At 35.7% G+C, this 19,443-nt stretch overlaps 1 protein-coding gene across 6 annotated transcripts in view; it reads left to right on the top strand.

Annotated features, from left to right (window-relative positions):
• CDC27 (cell division cycle 27) overlaps positions 1-19,443 on the top strand; it is a 73,630-nt gene that overhangs the window by 24,331 nt on the left and 29,856 nt on the right. For 4 of the 6 annotated variants that reach the window (XM_045813889.2, XM_045813890.2, XM_045813886.2 and 1 more), the window contains exons 3-9: positions 2,462-2,609; positions 4,196-4,321; positions 7,407-7,504; positions 8,240-8,394; positions 8,496-8,707; positions 9,666-9,780; positions 12,623-12,738. In XM_045813889.2, coding sequence (XP_045669845.1) covers positions 2,462-2,609; positions 4,196-4,321; positions 7,407-7,504; positions 8,240-8,394; positions 8,496-8,707; positions 9,666-9,780; positions 12,623-12,738 — 970 coding nt within the window. Of the gene's footprint in view, positions 1-2,461; positions 2,610-4,195; positions 4,322-7,406; positions 7,505-8,239; positions 8,395-8,495; positions 8,708-9,665; positions 9,781-12,622; positions 12,739-19,443 lie in introns of those variants that run through there. The other 2 variants (XM_087854245.1, XM_087854244.1) reach the window with 2 other exon arrangements.

Here is a 19,443-nt window from a genome sequence, read left to right on the forward strand (position 1 = left end):
GAATCAATGTTCACCTTATTTCTGATTACAGAGTATATTATGGACCTTATAATTCCCAATCACATATTTTAATTAAGGCTGTAAGTAAAGGATAGTAAATAAGTGTCATGCAGACATCTATAACCATTTCTATGCCCTGTTACTTTGATATCTGCACACTCACTAGTTAAGCCATGGTCAGCCTTAGAATTTTTCTGAATTCAGCACTTGAGGCAGCCACTGTCAATCAATCAGTTGGTGTTACTGTTCCAGATGAAATCTATTTGTTAATAGTCTATGCTTTTTAGCTTTATTATAACTCCTTACTACTGGTTCAGTGTTTAGGACTATCAGGTTATTTCTGGGGAGCCTCAAGAACCATCCAGGTCTCTCCATGTCTTTCATGACCCTTCAAGTTGTTTTGAATTTACTTTACTATCTTATACTTTCATCAGCCTTAAGGTGTGCTTAAACTTCTAATCCATATTCCCATCTGAACTGGTAGATTTTAAGTTATTACACTTCAAAAAGGTAACTGTAGTATGACACTAAAATATCACACACACACACACACACACACACTATTTGGTATCTTTATGTTATTAGAGAATTTTACTGCAAGTAAAAATGGACCTAAACATAATGAAGTATTTGTAAACAAAACCTTTGATGAAGCATTGTTATGGCTAAAAGTTAAACTAGTTTTGGGGAGCCATTGTTTATTGGTGTAATCAATAGTTTTTAAAAACTTATAAGGCAAAACTAAGCCTTTGCAAAATCAAGAAGAAGTCACATTTTCTAATTTATGTAAATTAGCACTTACAGGTCAGTGAAATTGACAGTTTGTTCTCACTGCAGTAGAGCTCCCTATACATTTTTTTTGCTTCTGTTGCACTAACACTAGGTCCATCCTATTAACATGTTGCCAGAACTTCTTATTTACTACGTATCATTCATTGAATATTTTTTTGTATTAGGGTTTCATGAAAAATCATAAAATGGACCAGAGGAGAAGGGTTCTGTTAGTTTTTGCTTGCATCTATATATGCCCCCCCCAAAAAACCTTTGTAAGAGTTAACTTTTAAATTACCTACTTTTTTATCCCAAACTTTAAGTGAAGTTAACTACTTTTTTATCCCCAACTTTGAGTGAAGTTAACTTTTTAAGAAGATGTGGCAAATTTATCTTGTACTTGAGAACAGCGATCCTCAGGGGCGCCTGGGTGGCTCAGTCATTAAGCGTCTTCCTTTGGCTCAGAGCGTGATCCCAGGGTCCTGGATAGAGCCCCGCATCGGGCTCCCTGCTCCGCTGGGAGCCTGCTTCTTCCTCTCCTACTTCCCCTGCTTGTGTTGCCTCTGTCACTGGCTGTCTCTCTCTCTCTGTCAAATAAATAAATAGAACAGCGATCCTCAAACTTTAGCATGCATCAGAATCACCTGAAGAGTTTGTTACAATACAGATTGCTGGTCCCCACTCCCAGAATTACTGACTTCATGTGTCTGAAGATAAAGCTGAGATTTTCTGTTTCTAACAGGCTCCCAAGTCATGTTCATGCTGGTAGAGGGACCACACTTTAGAATCACTGGTTTAGAATATTCCTCAGCCCACTGAGATTATTATATAACCCATTTTTAGAAGCATGGATTTGTGATTTTTCCCTCTTTCTTTCTATCTCCTTTGTTGTTTCCTCTATAGATTCTCACCTGGATTGGTTAGGAGATTGCAAGGATAGAAGTTAGGTGATGGTCAGTTCGAGAAACAATAAATAAGGGGAAAAATGCCATATTTCATTAAGTAAGAAGGGACATTTCCTAATAATAAGACTAGGGAACGGATTGAATAATTCCACTCTTGCCATTGCAGGGCAGTATAATTATTATTGCTATAGAAGTGTTAAGTCTGTCAATTGAATGTTTGAACATTGTGGATATTCACAATTTAGAATTTTTCTTTTGTCTTAAATTATCTTGAATATAATTTAGTGTATATTTGGTGTTAGAAATGAGTGTGTGTTTTTTAAAATCTGGTCCTTTTTTTAATGTAGAAAATAATCTCCGATTGATAATTAGCTTTATAACCCTGAATTTCCCTCTCATGAAATTTAACTTCTATTCTCTCAGAGAGTCTATTAGAAAAATATTACAAAAATACAAGACACTTTCCTGGTAGTTTATTTAAAGGTAGGTGTGGGTGTGTGGGTGTGCACACAAGCGTGCACTTTTCTTAAGGATTTATAGAAAATACCATGACTGTCTCCATTGTATTATTTCCTTGGTTCTTTGTAAGAAGGTAATCAGGACTTGGGGGACTAAGATTTCTATCAGTAAAGTATTTCTCAATTCAAATTTGGATTAATAAATGGTTGTTTTATATTAAATAACATGACTAATCTTTTCTTGCTAAACTTGTTTATTGCCAGATAAACAGTGATTACCATTCAACATACTGAATAATAGCCATTTTTTTTCATATGTGCTCTTAGTACACTCAGAGGAAGCCTTGTTTTTATTGGCAACCTGTTATTACCGCTCAGGAAAGGCATATAAAGCATATAGACTCTTGAAAGGACACAGTTGTACTACACCGCAGTGTAAATACCTGCTTGCAAAATGTTGTGTTGATCTCAGCAAGTAAGTTTTTAAATCTTTTCTATCTAATTTTGTTTACTTACACTGTAGAATTTTGGATAAAATCCTTTTGATAGATTAAACTCTGACTCCCTTTCTCCTCTCTTTTTTGGTAGTAGAGATTTGTCTATTTCAGTAACTTAAAATGTTTATACTGTTGCCTATGGCATTATCATTTTTGTTATGGAGAGATTTCATTGTTATGATAATAAATAATAGAATTTAACTCTGGAGAAACTTAGGTTATCACTAATTCCTGTCATTTTCCAAAATTATCTGAAACGTTATTTCCTTTCCTTTGCTTTCAATTGGAATAAGCCTGAAAACCTCCTTACCTGTTCACCTGAGATTAACGGTAGTTGCGTAATTATTTGCCTTTCAAGATTATTCTATTTGGGAACCACTGCTCCTACCCCTTTGAAGCAAGGGGGCAGATTCAGGAGAACACTTCTTTTGAACATTACAATTAAGTCAGCTGTCCCTATTCTGAATCTGGAGGCAGCTATAGATAGAGGTAGTTATCTTCTGTTTAACACTTTTTTGTGCTGAAAGAGATGGAATAATGCTTAAAGTGACTAAATAGATAATTGTAAAAGCCTATATGTGAATTTAGTTTGTAGGTTTATAGTGAGAGGACACAGATCAACCTCATGAAGTCTCCACAGACCAATAATATTGTATTTGTCCACTGTCTAACTAATGACTTTTAAATTAAAACTAGCTAAAATATCAATAAAATTTCTGAAACATTTGCTATTACATTATTCTTACTTCAAAGATTCTAATGTTAAATTCTTAAAAATTTATTTAACTTGCTAGTTTCTTAAGCCAGTTCTTACCTTAGACATTCTTATCCCATTTATAAGTATTCATGGTTTTTTAAAAGTCCCATTGACAGTAAAGGAACTATAGATACCACCTTTTATGTTTAGGATATGCTGTGTAAACTTACTTGAGAGTTTTCCACATGATGTTTGGAAAAAACTTTAAAACAGAAACCATTACAAACTCTGATGTGCTAAAAATATAGTGAAGTCAGGTCATTTTTTTTTTCCTTTGGGGAACACTTATGATTTTCTGTATCAAGAAAATATAATTGACAAATAAAAAGAGATGAAGTGCTATTCAGGTTTCATTTGTAAACCTAAAAATGACTGAAACCATTAAATATGCAGTTTTTAGTTAAAATCCGTTAGTCTTGTTTAATTTGCTTGCTGATTCCTATTTCAAGGAATTACAGAACTAAAAAGGACCACCACATCTGTTAATGAAGAACCGTTCACATTTTCCCCCAGTATAAAGGCCTTCCATTTCTTTTGACATGAGTAATGTGTATGTTGCTCAGACTACATTTGTACATAGACTAAATTTAACTGTTCTGTTTTTAAAGGCAAGACTGGAATTTTAAGATCATAAATTCCCAGTCTTTGAAATGATTCTAAATACATGGTTATTGCCGTTCTAAAGGTGCCATGGACTTCTTACTTTATCTGTCTCCATATAAGGAAGTACATTGGTAATGAAGAATGTGTTGACACACAATACTTTTTATACTGACTTTTGTTAATCTGTAAATTTGTGTTTTAAAGGCTTGCAGAAGGGGAACAGATCTTATCTGGTGGAGTCTTTAATAAGCAGAAAAGCCATGATGATATTGTTACTGAGTTTGGTGATTCAGCTTGTTTTACTCTTTCATTGTTGGGACATGTATATTGGTAAGTAAGTAAGAATCATTCAAGTTACCAGAAGATTTTTTCCAGTGCTAGAAGTCTTTGTGATTTAAAAAAGCTTACATTATCTGTGTTTATCAAACAGCACTTGGCTGAAGAGTATACTCACAGTCTTCTATGACCTTGTTAAACCTATGAAGTAGTAGAGGTGTTGATCCGATTTTTGGCTATCCACTTTAACGATAGTAGCTACAGCAACACTACCTAATAATTGAGTGCACATATGGGTTTTTTTTACCTTGGGTGAGGAGAATATTTTAATGTGATCCACTGAGGAAAAAGAAATGAGTGAAGTTTCTTCTCTAATATTAAATATCACTTTTGCTCCTTAGAACAAGGCTTGAAGACAAGTTTCAGTAATAAAGAATAGCAATCCCCATCTGGTTTGCCATACTAATTTTGAGGCATGTCATAAGAAACTTCCCACAATGGTAGTTGAAATAATAGTGATTTGCAAGTAATTTTAAATGTATTTAAAATGTCTTTACATTTATTAAAATTTAGTCTTTTGAAAGGAAGTGAGAATGAATTCAGAGTCATCACTGTAATAATATTGTTTGCACTAATTTTTATTCTGAAATATTCTGAGTTGGGGAGTAGAGGGTGGAGATATAATTAGGTAACAGGAATTGTTCAGCTGCCCTTGGGAGTGCATTGCATGTATAAATGTCACCTATTATATATATTGTAGGAGAAATGGTTGAGGATTGCTTGTCTAAGAGTTAGGAAGGCATCTGTTTTAAGATAAATTGAGGCTAGTTTGAATAGTAGTTTTTAAAAACCTTGACACCACTCTTTTGAGAACAGGAGTAAGTAAAGATAAAATATTAATATCTTCATTTATCTTAGTAAAAGGAGTTGGAGTAATAAATTTTAGTTCATGAAACCGTGATTAAGGTCTATCCTCCATTTATGGCTAGACACATTACTTGACACTGGGAATGTAAAGATAAATAACTCACAGTCCCTGCCCTCAAAGGTTTATAACAGGAGAGAAGTAGTAAACAAAAGTTGGTAAGTTTTTATCATCACAATAAAAATGCTGTGATAAAATTTGAGCAGTATTTTGTCTGAAGGAAGGAATAATCAGTTATACCTGGAGAGGTAAGATGGTAAGTAGGAAAGACTTGATAGAAACAGTTTTGTTTCTTGAATTCTCAATAATAAGAAAATTAGAAATTAGGAAATTAGAATATGGGTGAAATATTTGAATGGACATCTCACCAAAGAGGATATACGGACGGTAAGTAAGCACATGAAAAGATGTGCCAAATCATTAGTTATTAAAGAAAGGCAAATAAAAAACACCATTAGGAACCACTACATACCTGTTAGAATGGTTAAAATAAGAATTGTCAATACCAAGTGCTGGTGAGGATGCAGAACAATGGAATTTCTCGTAACATATAGATATGATAGAATTATAATGATAAAGACAGAGCAGTAGTTGTCAGATCGGAGAGTAGAGTTGAGGCAAGAGTGTGACTGTGCAGAGTTTCTCTGGGCTTTTGGAACAGTTCTGTATCCTGATTGTGGTGGTGATTACATAAATCTATACATGTGATAAAATTTCATAAAACTATTCATAAAGAAATGAGTGCATGTAAGAACTGCTGAAGTCCAAATAAAGTCTGTGGTTTAGTTTATGTATTGACAGTTTCCCAGTTTTGATAACTGTGCTGTGGTTATGTCAAGTGGGGTCATTGAGGGAGGTGGGTGTAGGGTACATGGGTAATCTGTGTTACTTTTGTAACTTGTATATGAGTCTAAAATTATTTCAAAATGAAGTTTAATAAAATAAAGTCCTAAAATCACAAAAATACTATATCTGTGGTACTAATTAATTTTAAACAAGATTATTAGAAGTTTTGAAGGTACAGTTGAATCAGGACCTAACCACGAAGAAGGGTTATTTTCCCCTTCTTTAAAAAAATAAGGATGGGTTCCTTTTATTCATCATAAATATTAAAGGTTAAATATCCAGCGTGGGAAAACTCTGCTCCAAAAAAGTGGCTTTTCATTTCAGCCATCATGTGCCTGTCTTACGACCAAAATTACACGCAGTCATCTAGATACATACCTGCTGTAGTTTTGTAGCTATGGCTTGTTAGGATATCTTTTTCATCTCTTTAGTGGTCTTTTTGTCTACAATAGCTCATGAGACTTCTATGTTTAGGACACAGCCAATAATAATTCTGGTTCTTAGATTAATTAGTTTCTTCCCAGTACCATCTAAATAATTTTTCACCCCAATTCTTTGGGAAACTTTTCATTAAGAGCTGCCACCTCGGGGCTCCTGGCTGGCTCAGTCAGTAGAGTGTGCAACTGTGAGTTGTGAGTTCGAGCCCCACATTGGGTGTAGAGATTACTTAAAAATAAAATCTTAAAAAAAAAAAAAAAAGCCACCACCTCTACTTCATTAGAAAATCTAATCATTTAAATATGGTATATTTAAAGCATTTAAGTCACTTTCAAAATTACCATTGGGATATTACATTAAAAATTAAGAATAAGGGGTGCCTGGGTGGCATAGCGGTTAAGCGTCTGCCTTCGGCTCAGGGCGTGATCCCGGCGTTCTGGGATCGAGCCCCACATCAGGCTCCTCCGCTATGAGCCTGCTTCTCCCACTCCCCCTGCTTGTGTTCCCTCTCTCGCTGGCTGTCTCTATCTCTGTCGAATAAATAAATAAAATCTTTAAAAAAAAATTAAGAATAAGACTGAAATATTTGGATATTGTCCATCTCTCCCTCAGTAATTTTAGTATCTGAGGAAATTAAAAGCAATTATAATATTCAAGAAGGCATTGGTAGTTCATTAGACTGGCATTCCTTTCAATTCATGTTCTGCTTGCTTTCACCAGACTTTTGATTTGAACTGCCCTAAGTAATAGAGATTGGAGAGTGGTAAGAAGGGGAAATTGGTAATTTAGGGAAGCATCAAGAAAAGCACTCTCAACTTATATATGTATTTCAAATACATATGTAAGAGTTACCTAATTTTTTGTATCAAAAATTTCTTTATAATGTTTTGGGTTGTGTAGCTTATCTAATCTATTTGTTTGTCTTTACAGCAAGACAGATCGGCTTGCCAAAGGATCAGAATGTTACCAAAAGAGCCTTAGTTTAAATCCTTTCCTCTGGTCCCCCTTTGAATCATTATGTGAAATAGGTAGGTTTGTAAAGGTAGCTAGGGGAGGGTTCCCCTACTTTCTCTTTTTTTCTCCCTCCTTAATTTTTGGGAAGTGATACAAATTATTCACAAGAAAAATATCTTTCAAAGCTAAAGGCTGTTAAAATTGAAAACAAGAAATGAGGTAATAGAATCATGTTTAAGGAATGATGTGGCCTTGTGTCCTCTAGAATGAGTTGTATTGTGAGTATAACAAGAGCTTTCTAGGTAAGGAAAGAAATTAATAGAATACCTGGAGCAGAAACTGTTAATGTAAGAAAGACCTGGACAGTATGAGGAAAGAGCGCCTTAGTTATGTGCTCTAGGACTCAAGAATGATCATTTTAAACATTATGTATACATGGAAGTGCTTAAAACTTTACTGTCTCTTGGGGTTTCAGCTCTCAACCATCACTCTTTACTTTGAGTAAAATGAGATCTAGTTGCTTTCTGCTTTAAAAGAAACACAGAAATCTGCATTTTCTGATGATTTATTATGTTTAAAATCAGCGTTATTGTAGTTCCATTTAATTTCTAAATTTACAGCTTTATCTGAGGGGTAAATTTTTATAATAAATTGATAGATGGACTTTTGGGAGGTAGATTTGATTGACTGAAACAGATAGAACTTTAAAACTCTGGATAAGGCCTTATTTCCACTAATTTATGCATACTTGAAAAATTATATTAATCTTCATTTCCTCAGAGGCATACTTTTTTTTTCTCCCTTCACAGGTGAAAAGCCAGATCCTGACCAAACATTTAAATTAACATCTTTACAGAACTTTAGCAACTGTCTGCCCAGCTCGTGCACAACACTAGTATCTAATCATAGTTTATCACACAGACAGCCTGAGACCGTTCTTACAGAAACACCCCAGGACACAATTGTAAGTGTATCATATTGCTAGTGTTCAAATATTATGAAAAACAGGAAAGAATGAACTAAATAATGTATCATAAATGACATGGTAGAAATTTTCTGTTTCAGGAATTAAACAGACTGAATTTAGAATCTTCCAATTCAAAGTACTCCTTGAATACAGATTCCTCAGTGTCTTATATTGATTCAGCTGTAATTTCACCAGATACTGTCCCTCTTGGAACAGGAACTTCCATATTATCTAAACAGGTTCAAAATAAACCAAAAACTGGTCGAAGCTTATTAGGAGGACCAGCTGCTCTTAGCCCATTAACCCCAAGGTAAGACAAACAAAACACACTTTAAAATGTGCTATAATATTAAATGATCTGTAATAACTCATATTATTAGTAATATAAATTAATATGAACAGCAACTTCTAAATCATTATGGAAATAGAAGCATTTAGTAAGTCAATAATGGACCTATTCTGTTTTCAGAAAATGAGGTAAAAGAAATACAATATGTGTGATAATTTAATATTAAGTGTTAGAGAAAAATGTAAAACTCTCAGATATGCCTTCTTCAGCTAGTGTATGTGTTAAAAGATACTGTCTTTTCCGCTGTGTGTCAGTGAATGTCAGTGAACCTTTTGAAATGTTGGAATGCTTATGATATAATCAGAGTGACAGCAGTGATTGTTAAAGTGCTGTTTTCCAACCATGGAGGAAGGATTGACGCCTCTCAACAGGAAATATTTTGTCAAAATTATTAGAAGTATATGTGTGTACAAATACAGGAACCCAGCCCAGAGAATACCTATCCAAAAGTGTCAAAATAAAAAATTACGTGCTAGAACAAATGCTATGAATTGGGTCCCAGGGCCAGAGAGTTACTGAAATAGCATGACCATGAGATTACAACTCCCTGAATCCACAGATGGATTCAGTGGTCTCTAGAGACGGTCTCTCTGTAACAGTGTCTAAATCCCGTAAATTCCAAGAATTTGAAATAATTTTTGCTTTTACAAAGCCATTCTTATTTATTTACAAAAATCTCCTGAGATCAGTAGTTGTTGCTCAATTTAATTCCTTGTTTGATTTTTTTTTCTTTTTAATTTAGTTATGGTGGGTGGAATAGTCTACATTCACAGCTTATTTTAAATCTGCCCCTCAGATCCTCACTGCCCCCAAGACTGATTTGCCATTCTCTTCCTTTTAGACCTTCTAATTTAAGTATACTGCTGCTTTATATATGCCTTGATGACTTTTTGACACCTTGATTTCAACCTCTTCTCAGTTTTGGGATTTTGCCATTAGAAACCCCAAGTCCTGGAGATGGATCCTATTTACAAAACTACACTAATACATCTTCTGTAATTGACGTGCCATCTACTGGAGCCCCTTCAAAAAAGGTATTTTCCATGTAAAATACAGTTTTGATGTTGACGGAAGAAATTCATTTAAAATTCCAATCTGTTAAAGGCAGTTTCAAAGAGAATCTAATTTTATGTAATGACTGTTGCCTTAGAGTTGTTGATCTAAATGTAAAAGAAGGTCATCATTGTCCTAAGCTGCTAGTTATAGTAGGAGACAAAAAGCTGGTTACTCTTTGGCCATGTAAAATTATAACTCACAAGTATAGTTTATTCCACATGTAGCTAAATAAACATTTAGATTTTTATTTTTGATTTCCCCTTTTTTAAACAAAATTAAGATGGTTTCTATCAGTTTGAATATAAATAACAGAAATTATACCTGCCATTGTTTTACTTGTCCCCATGACTGTTTGTCTTTTAAGTGTACTAACTAACATGAAAAAAAATTGATTTGCATAAAGCCAGGTATTTCTGATAATAAAGTTTTTTATGGCAAATTTTCATAGATGAATAGTAGCTGTATAGTAAATGTGTAATAAAATAAAAAATATTTGACAGTATCCTTATAGAAATATTGCAACAAGTCTTGAGACTTTTTAAATAATGTTCCTTTATATGGGTCTATGGGATTAGAGGTCAAAGTGCCATTTGCTTGAAACAGGTCTGTGGTAAAGGGTTACCTTCTGTGAGAATTAAATTAGGTTATATGTTTAAAGTGCGTATTGCCATCCCTAACAGATGTTTAAGAAATGGAAGCTAAGTAAGTCATACTAGTATATGACTGATATAAACCCTTTACCCTCCTAGAGACGTTTGTTCTTGCTCTTTTTACTCCAAAAAGTCCTTAGATTCTGTTTTTTTCTGTAATAGCTTCTTAATGAGTAATAATAGAAACTCTGAGAGTAGTAAAAAAGGGCTGCAAGTACTTAATGTGTGGATTACTTTAAATCTCATGTTTAAGAGTTGGCAGCTACCTGAAGTATAATTGTGGAAATTAGTTTATTACAATTATAAGAAGAGATAGTAGGATAGTAATCAGCATGCCAGGTGAAGTAGGCCAAAACCAGGCAAGCCATAGCAATCAAGGACAAGTTAGTCAGTGCTGGGTAGGTGATTCTGGTGCCCAAACAATAAAGCCACTTGCTCGCTCATCCTCTTCTTACCCTGCTGGAAGACATTCATAGGAAAGCTCTGCTTGTAGTTCTGCATGTAGTAGCAACCAAAAATATCAAACTGAATGCTGTGTGAAGTACATAGATCTTTGTTAAGTAAGGAATTGACTCAAAGTTTTATCCCTTGGGTGAATATAGAGGTTCCAACTTGGAAGAAGAGGAAGGATTATAAAGTTTTATTTTGAGGTGGTGGTAAATTAGATGAAATATTTAGTTGATAGTTAGTCATAGAGGAAAGACTATGGCCTGGTGATAGAAATAATAGTTAAAGCTGTCAAAATAGCTAGGCTCTCCGAGGAAAAGAGAGTAGTGAAGGAACACAAAGCATACTTAATTTAAAACAGTGGAAGGGGGGTGCCTGGGTGGCGCAGTTGTTAAGCGTCTGCCTTCGGCTCAGGGTGTGATCCCAGCGTTCTGGGATCGAGCCCCACATTGGGCTCCTCCACTATGAGCCTGCTTCTTCCTCTCCCACTCCCCCTGCTTGTGTTCCCTCTCTCGCTGGCTGTCTCTGTCTGTCAAATAAATAAATAAAATCTTAAAAAAAAAAAAAAAGACAGTGGAAGGAAAAAGGGCCTGCAAATGAAGTGCTAGGACAAATAATCAAAATCCTGTACTATTTTGGAAGTTATACACAGTTTCAAAAAGGAGGACATGATCAATGATACTGAATACAGAAAAGGCCAAAATAAGGCTTTCATATCTGGTGAGAAAGTTATTATTAGTTATTAAGTTTAAGAATTATGTACAGTGGCTATCAAAGTAATAATAAATTTTGAAGAAAATTATCTGGTAGTAAAAAAGTTAAAAATATCCATTGATGCAACAGTCATAGACCATTTTATAAAGAAGCCAAGTGATGAAAATGAATAGAAGTCAGGTGATAAATTAGAGAAGACAGAGGGACAGGAAGTCTTTTTTTCTCCTCCACGGGAGCAGAGACCAATTAATGAAAAATTGAACACACTAGAAAGAAATGTTAATTCTAAGAGCAAAATGCTTAGAATATGGAAAATAATCAGGTAATGTTAAAAAATTTATTCCTCTGAACTGTTATAGAATATCTTAACTAAGTGTCAGAGAAGGGATATAAAATCTTACTGTATTATTATTTTTTATATTAGATCATAAATCTGACTTAGACCATAAATCTTAAGAGTAGTAGCTGTCTTAAGAAATCTTGTAACACTTAGCCCCACCTGGAAAATGTGTAATAATTGGCTTTTTAGCAATTTTCAGGAAGTTTGAGCCTTTCCTTAAAAACTAAAGTGAAAAGTGAAAGGATAGTATAAAGATAAAAATACTGAGGTTAAGCGGGCAGCTGGGTGGCTCAGTCAGTTAAGCATTAGCCTTCGGCTCAGGTCATGATCCCAGGGTCCTGGGATGGAGCCCCACATCATGCTCCCTGCTGAGTAGGGAGTCTGCTCCTCCCTCTGCCCCTTCCCCAGCTTGTGCTCTCTCACTCACTCTCTCTCTGTCAAATAAATAAAATCTTTAAAAAAAAATACTGAGGTTACAAAGAGGAAATAGTTTGATGTTAATCCTAATATAGTAATTGACATTAATAATGACAATAATTTGTGTTTTCAGATGACAGTATATATTATGAAGTCTTGCATTGCAGAAATGTAGATGGGAGTATCATGGTGTCTCTTACCATTTTCAGCGCAATTTATAATCACAAACCTTAGACTTTTTGTGTTTTACAGTCTGTTGCCAGAATCGGCCAAACTGGAACAAAGTCTGTCTTCTCACAGAGTGGAAATAGTCGAGAGGTAACCCCAATTCTTGTTGCACAAACACAAAGTTCTGGTCCACAAACAAGGTATTTATTATGGTGTCATTATTTGATATTGTTGGCTTTTCTTGCTATAAAACATGACTTTATCCACTTTAGGTAGGTTTTGACTCTCCCAAGAATTCTAGAATGACTATTATAAATTTTGAATATGTCAAATTAGAAATTTCTAGGGGCGCCTGGCTGGCTCAGTCAGTAGAGCATGTGACTCTTGATCTCAGGGTTGTAAGTTCAAGTCCCACATTGGGTGTAGAGATTACTTAAAAATAAAATCTTAAAACAAACAAACAAACTTACTGGAAAGACTAGCGTAATTTTTAGTTGAGTATTTTAATACAAATCAAGACAAGGTAACCAAAATGTCTTTTATTTTTTTCTAATTCCCTCATGAATTTGTTTAGACTAGATATTCTGAACACTCCTCCAAAATAATTTTCTTATTATATGACCTTCATTGGTCAAGTACAGATAGGTTTCGTTCTCCCCTTCCCCTATTATGCACTTCTATATACAGATCATTAATCTTATGGTTAATCTTTAAATAATGAATCCATTGCCACACAGAAATGGTGTTAAATAGTGTTTCTTTTTTCTGTTGAAGTACTCAAAAATAATTCATAGCTAATATTTTAAAAGAATGATACAACTCTATCTCCTTGTAAAATAGTGAACATGTACCATAAGTCTTAAAACAGACACACATGTACATATATCTTGACTATATAAAAGGCCTCAATATTTCTGCAATGCTAGAATGTTAAGTCTCATGAGTGCCGGCCCGAAGACAGGTGACAGAGATTGCCTGGGGCTTAGTTACGAGCAGGAGTCTGAGGCCTCCTGCCGAACATTATATAGGCTGAGTAAATCCTAATTCTAAAGAACATACAAGGATAATTTACGGAATTATACATTTCACTTAAAGCTAAACAAGTATACTAACTTTAATAAACATCAACTATTAATGATTATGTGGGGGTTTTTGGTATTATTGATTCCATTTTATCTCCTTTATTGCCTATCTTAGTTTCCTACAGCTGCCATAACAAAGTTACTGCAAACCGGGTGGCTTAAAACAATAGAAGTGTATTCACTCACAGTTGTAGAAGCTATATAACCCAAGGTCAAGGTGTTGACAGGGTCATACTCCTCTGAAGCCTCCAAGGGAAGATCCTTCCTTGTCTCTTCCAGCTTCTGGTAGCCCCAGGCATCCTTAGTTGGTGGGAGCATAACTAATATGTGCCTCTGTCTTCACGTGGCCATCTTCCCTGTGTGTCTCTATACCCAAATTTCCCTCTTAGAAGGAAATCAGTCATACTGAATTAGAGCTCACCCTAATGACCTCATCTTAACTTGATTACATCGACAAAGAGCCTGCATTCAAATAAGACACATTCATAGGTACTGGAGTTAGGGCTTCAGCATACTTTTGGGGGACACACAGTTCAACCATAACATTGCCTTATTAACAGTTACTCTTTATTTTGTATTTTTAGAGGCTGTTTTAATATATATTTTAACTTATCAAAGTCTACCTTCAAGTAATATTGTACCACATCACACATAGAATAAAACCTTATAACAGTGTGCTTTCATGCTCCTCTCCCCATCTTTATGCTATTGTTGTCATAGATTTTACTTCTACATGTGTGTAAACCCCATAGTGCATTGTTAATAGTTTTTCCCTTAAATAGTTATCTTCTAGAGAGATTTTTTAAAATAAGAAAAAGAAATCTATTTTGTATTTACCCACATATTTACTATTTCCGGTGCTCTTTATTTCTTTCTATAGGTTCACATTTCAATTTGGTATCCTTTTACTTCATCTTGAAAGACTTAACATTTCTTATAGTCCAAGTCTGCTGGTAATGAATTTTTTCAGCTTTTGTATGTCTGAAAGAGATTTTTTATTTCACCTTTGTTTTTGTTTTTGAAAGATATTTTCACTAGATACAGAATTCTTGTTCAAAGTTTTTTCTTTAAAGATGTTGTTCTACTGTCTTCTAGCTTGTTTTGTTTCTCAAAAGTCTGTCATTCTCATTTTCTGTTCCTCTAGATGTAATGTATCTCTTTTCTGATAGTTTTACAATTTTCTTTTTATCTCTGATTTTAAGTCATTTGATCATGATGTGCTGTCCTGTAGTTTTCCTCTTTCTTGGCCTCCGAACTGATTGAGCTTCTTGGATCTGTGATTTCAAAGTTTTTAATAAACTTAGCTAATTTTTGGCCACTATTTCTTCAAGGTTTTTGTTTGTTTTTGTTGGGTTTTGTTTTGTTTTGGTCATGTCCCCCTCTCCCCTCCTGGGACACTGAGTGTGTGTATATTAGACCGTGAAGTTGACCCCCACAGCTCAGTACTGTGTTCATTTTTGTTTCCAGTCTTTTTCCTCTGTTTCACTTTGGGTAGTGTTTATTGTTATGTCTTCAAGTTAACTAATCTTCTCTTCTGCCATGTCTAATCTGCTATTAACCCCAACCAGGATGTAGATATAGTTTTAATCTCAGTTGTTCTATTTTTTATCTCCAGAAGTTTGATTTGGTTCTCTCCTGTAACATGCCCATTCTTTCTTCTACCTTTTTGAGCATATGGAATATATCTATAATCGCTCTTTTAATGATTTTGTCTACTTTCTTACTGTGTTATTTCTGGGTCTGTTTTTAATATGCCCGTTCTTTCTTCTACCTTTTTGAGCATATGGAATATATCTATAATCGCTTTTTTAATGATTTTGTCTACTGCCTTACTGTGTTATTTCTGGGTCTATTTTTTATTGATTTTTTTTTTTCTGTTCGCTATAGGTTATATTTTCCTGCTTCTTTGTATGCCTAGTTTTTGTTGTTGTTGTTGTTGTTGTTGTTGTTTTTATGCCAGGTATTGGAAATTTTACGTTGTTGAGTGCTGGACTATTTTATCTTGTTTTAAGCATTTCTGTTTTATTCTGGCAGGCAGTTACTTGTTAACAGTTAATTCCTTTCAGGTCTCAATTTTTAAGTTTTGTTGGATAGGACAAGAGTGGCTTACAGTCTAGAATAATGTTGCCCCACCATTGAGGCAGTAGCCTTTGAGTATGAAGTTTCTTCATTCTGGCTGTTAAAAATATGAGCTACTCCCAGCCCAGGGTGAGCTCCAAAAATTGTTCTGCCAGCTCCTTTCTAGTAGTTCTTTCTCTAGATTCGGGTAGTTTCCCTCACTGTAATACTATAGTTAAGTTCTGATACTAATTACCCAGACATAGCATAGACTCTGCAGCCTAAGATCATAGTCCCAGCCAGACTTATCAAATCTTTTTGGCTTGGCAGCTACAATTTCAGGGATTCCCTGGGCCGCCTTTACTTCTGACCAACTAGCTACAGATTTGAGGGTTCTTGCTACCTCCTGAGGTTTAATATGCTAGAACAATTCATAGAGTCTAGGAAAGTTCTGTACTTACAGTTTTATTATAAAGGATACCAGTCAGGACCAGACAAATGAGGCCCATAGGATGAAGTCTGGAGGGTACTGAACACAGAACTTCTGTGTCCTTTCCCCTGGGTGAGATGTGTCACCTCACCAGTACATTGGTGTATTCGCTAGTCAGGAAGCTCAGCTGAGTTTTGGTAGTCAAAGTTTTTATTGGAGTTACATTGCATAGTATGATAGATTGTGTCATTGGTCATGTGATTTAACTCAATCTCCAGCCACCCTCCGCTTCCTGGAGAAGGTCAGGCTGTTAATACCCAGCTCAAAGCTTCAACCCTCTAACCAGTGGTTGGTCTTTCCAGCATGGCCATCCCAGTATCCTGAAACTATCTAGGGCCCCACCACAAGTCATTTCATTAGCATAAACTCATGTGTTGTCTCGGGCCCACCACGAACAACAAAGACACACATATCACTTGAGAAATTCTGAGCATTTAGAAGCTGCTTCTCAAAGAATTCAGGACAAAGACCAGATGAGTTTTTTATTATAACACAACTCAAACAGTTGCACTACTTAGGTTCAACTGCAGATTCTAGGAAAACTTCCAGCAGATCTTTGAAGCTCTCCCTCTTCGTAGCTCTCCCCTTTCCAGTACTCTGACCTTCATATTCTAGCCGCCTTCATTTCCTGGAGTCTCAGCATTTTCTCCTCAACACGTGAAGACCACTGAGTTTTATTTGTGTTCCCTTTTCCTGCACTGTATCCTCAGAATTCTCCTCAGGCATATGTACTTGCTGTCCAATGTCTGAAAAGCATCGTTTCATATATTTTGTTCAGTGTTAATAGTTGTTTAAGATGGGATAGTAAATCTGGTCCATTTTACTCCATTTACAATTGGCAGTGGAAGTCTGTTCTTTTTTTAGAAAGTTGTTTTTTTAGAGATGGTTAGAATAGCATAGTTCTCTTAGCTAAATTTCCCCAAAAAGTTTGTATGTCATCATTTTCTCTACATATATTAACCTCTAAAAATCTTTTTTATATTCTTTCCAAGGCATCTTCTTATAACTAGCATTCATATTTTATTATGAAACCATAAAATGTTACTATTTACAAAAACTTTTAATTTTTTTAAGATTTTATTTATTTATTTTAGATTGAGAGAGAGTGAGAATGAGCATGAGTAGGGGGTGGGGAGGAGAGGCAGGGAGCCTGCTTGATCCCAGGACCCCGAGATCACGACCTGAGCTGAAGGCGGAAACTCAACCAACTGAACCACCCAGGCACCCCTACAAAAACTTTTTTAAAAAGTGTTTAATATAACTGGCACATAATCACATAGGTAATAAGTGATACAATTGATTTCAAACCTCAGCAGTCTGATTCTAGAGCACATTCCTTTCATTCTCAAACTTCTAGTTAAACAGATGCAAGTTATGAAGAGATGAGTATATTTCCTGTGCTATGACCAATGTTTCAAACTTTCTCAGTATCCTGCTTCGTTTTCCTGATGGCTGTCAGACTTTGGACATTTTTTTCTTTTGTCAAATTGCCCTTTGGAGCTAACAGAACTGTAATGAAAATTATGATATAGGAAGAGTTTGTCTTTTTCATCCTCCTAACCCCAGAATCGTCTTACTATTATTTTTCCTTTTCTCCCACAAGATTCAAGTTATACTCATGCAACTTTCTGTGGCTTTTAAGAAGTCTCAGCATTTTTCTCGGCTTGTCCTCCCTATAAACTGCTCCATGGATGAAATTATTCCCTCCCACTTCTCAGGCAAACTCTTTTCTATAATTAGGTAATATTATTGACAACATATAATTCACATTTAAGTATAAGTGACATAGTTGTTCAAATAAAGGATATTGTACTTCTAAAAATGAATCAGCTTCTGGAAACAGTAAAAAAGATCAGTAGTTGCTAGGGGTTGGAGGGGAGGGATGAGTAGGCAGAGCACAGAGGATTAGGGCAGTGAAAATATTCTGTATGATACCACGATGGATGCATGTCATTATATATTCACGCATACCTATAGAATGAACAAAACCAAGGGCGAACTCTATATCATAAACCGTCGACTTTATAATATATCAGTGTAGGTTCATCATCTGTAACAAATGTCCCACTCTAGTGGGGGAGGCTGTGCATGTGTGGGGGCAGGGGTTATATGGCACATCTCTCTGTACCTTCCCCTCAGTTTTGCTGTGAACTCTAATCTCCTCTAAAAAAAAAATCCTAGGGGGACACCCGGGTGACTCAGTCGATTAAGCGTCTGCCTTCGGCTCAGGTCATGATCCCAACGTCCTGGGATCGAGTCCTACATTGGGCTCCTTGCTTGGTGGGGAGCCTGCTTCTCCCTCTGCCTGCTGCCCCCCCGCTTGTGTGCACTTCTCTCTCTCTGACAAATAAATAAAATAAAATCTCTTTTAAAAATAAATAAGTAAAAAAATCCTAGGGACACCTGGGTGTCTCAGTCAGTTAAGCATCTGCCTTTGGCTACCACATCAGGCTCCTTGCACAGCTGGGAGCCTGCTTTTCCCTCAGCCTGCTTCTCCCCCTGTTTGTGCTCTCCCTCTCTCTCTTTCTCTCTCTCTGACAAATAAAGTCTTTAAAAAAATATTTTTAATAATAATAAAGTCCAAATTAAAAAAAAAATGTATCAGATTGCCTGGGTGGTGCAGTCAGTTAAGCATCTGACTCTTGGTTGCAATTCAGGTCATGATCTCAGGGTCATGAGATCAAGCTCCGTGTTGGGCTCTGCACTCAGGAAGAGTCTGCTTAAGACTCCGTCCCTCTCCCTCTACCCTGCCGCCTGCTCTCTCTCTCTAAAATAAATCTTTAAAAAAATAAAATAAAAACTATATCATAAAGGGGCGCCTGGGTGGCTCAGTCGTTAAGCATCTACCTTTGGCTCAGGGCATGATCCCAGGGTCCTGGGATTGAGCCCCGCATCGGGCTCCCTGCTCTGCTGGAGCCTGCTTCTTCCTCTCCCACTCCCCCTGCTTGTGTTCCCTCTCTCACTGGCTGTCTCTCTCTGTCAAATAAATAAATACAATCTGTAAAAAAAAAAGTATCATAAAAAATGTATCATAAAATAAAATTAATTCATCAGCCTAAGTAACCTCACTTGCTATAATCCCTACATTGAGAGTCAGTCTTTTGAAAACATAAGGGCGGCTTGGCCTTTCTGTACTCACTGGTCAGTGTCTCTTTTATTCACAGAAGCCTCTTTGACTCAAATTCAGGTAACTAGTGGGATTTCACATAAACTGTAAACCGTTTAGTCCATAGACTTACCCACTCTCAGGTAACTTGAGGTTTTAAGTTTGCTTA

This window comes from Ursus americanus, chromosome 23 (assembly GCF_024610735.1).
Source record: "Ursus americanus isolate L20-20 chromosome 23, mUrsAme1.1.p, whole genome shotgun sequence".
NCBI classification, from domain to species: domain Eukaryota; kingdom Metazoa; phylum Chordata; class Mammalia; order Carnivora; family Ursidae; genus Ursus; species Ursus americanus.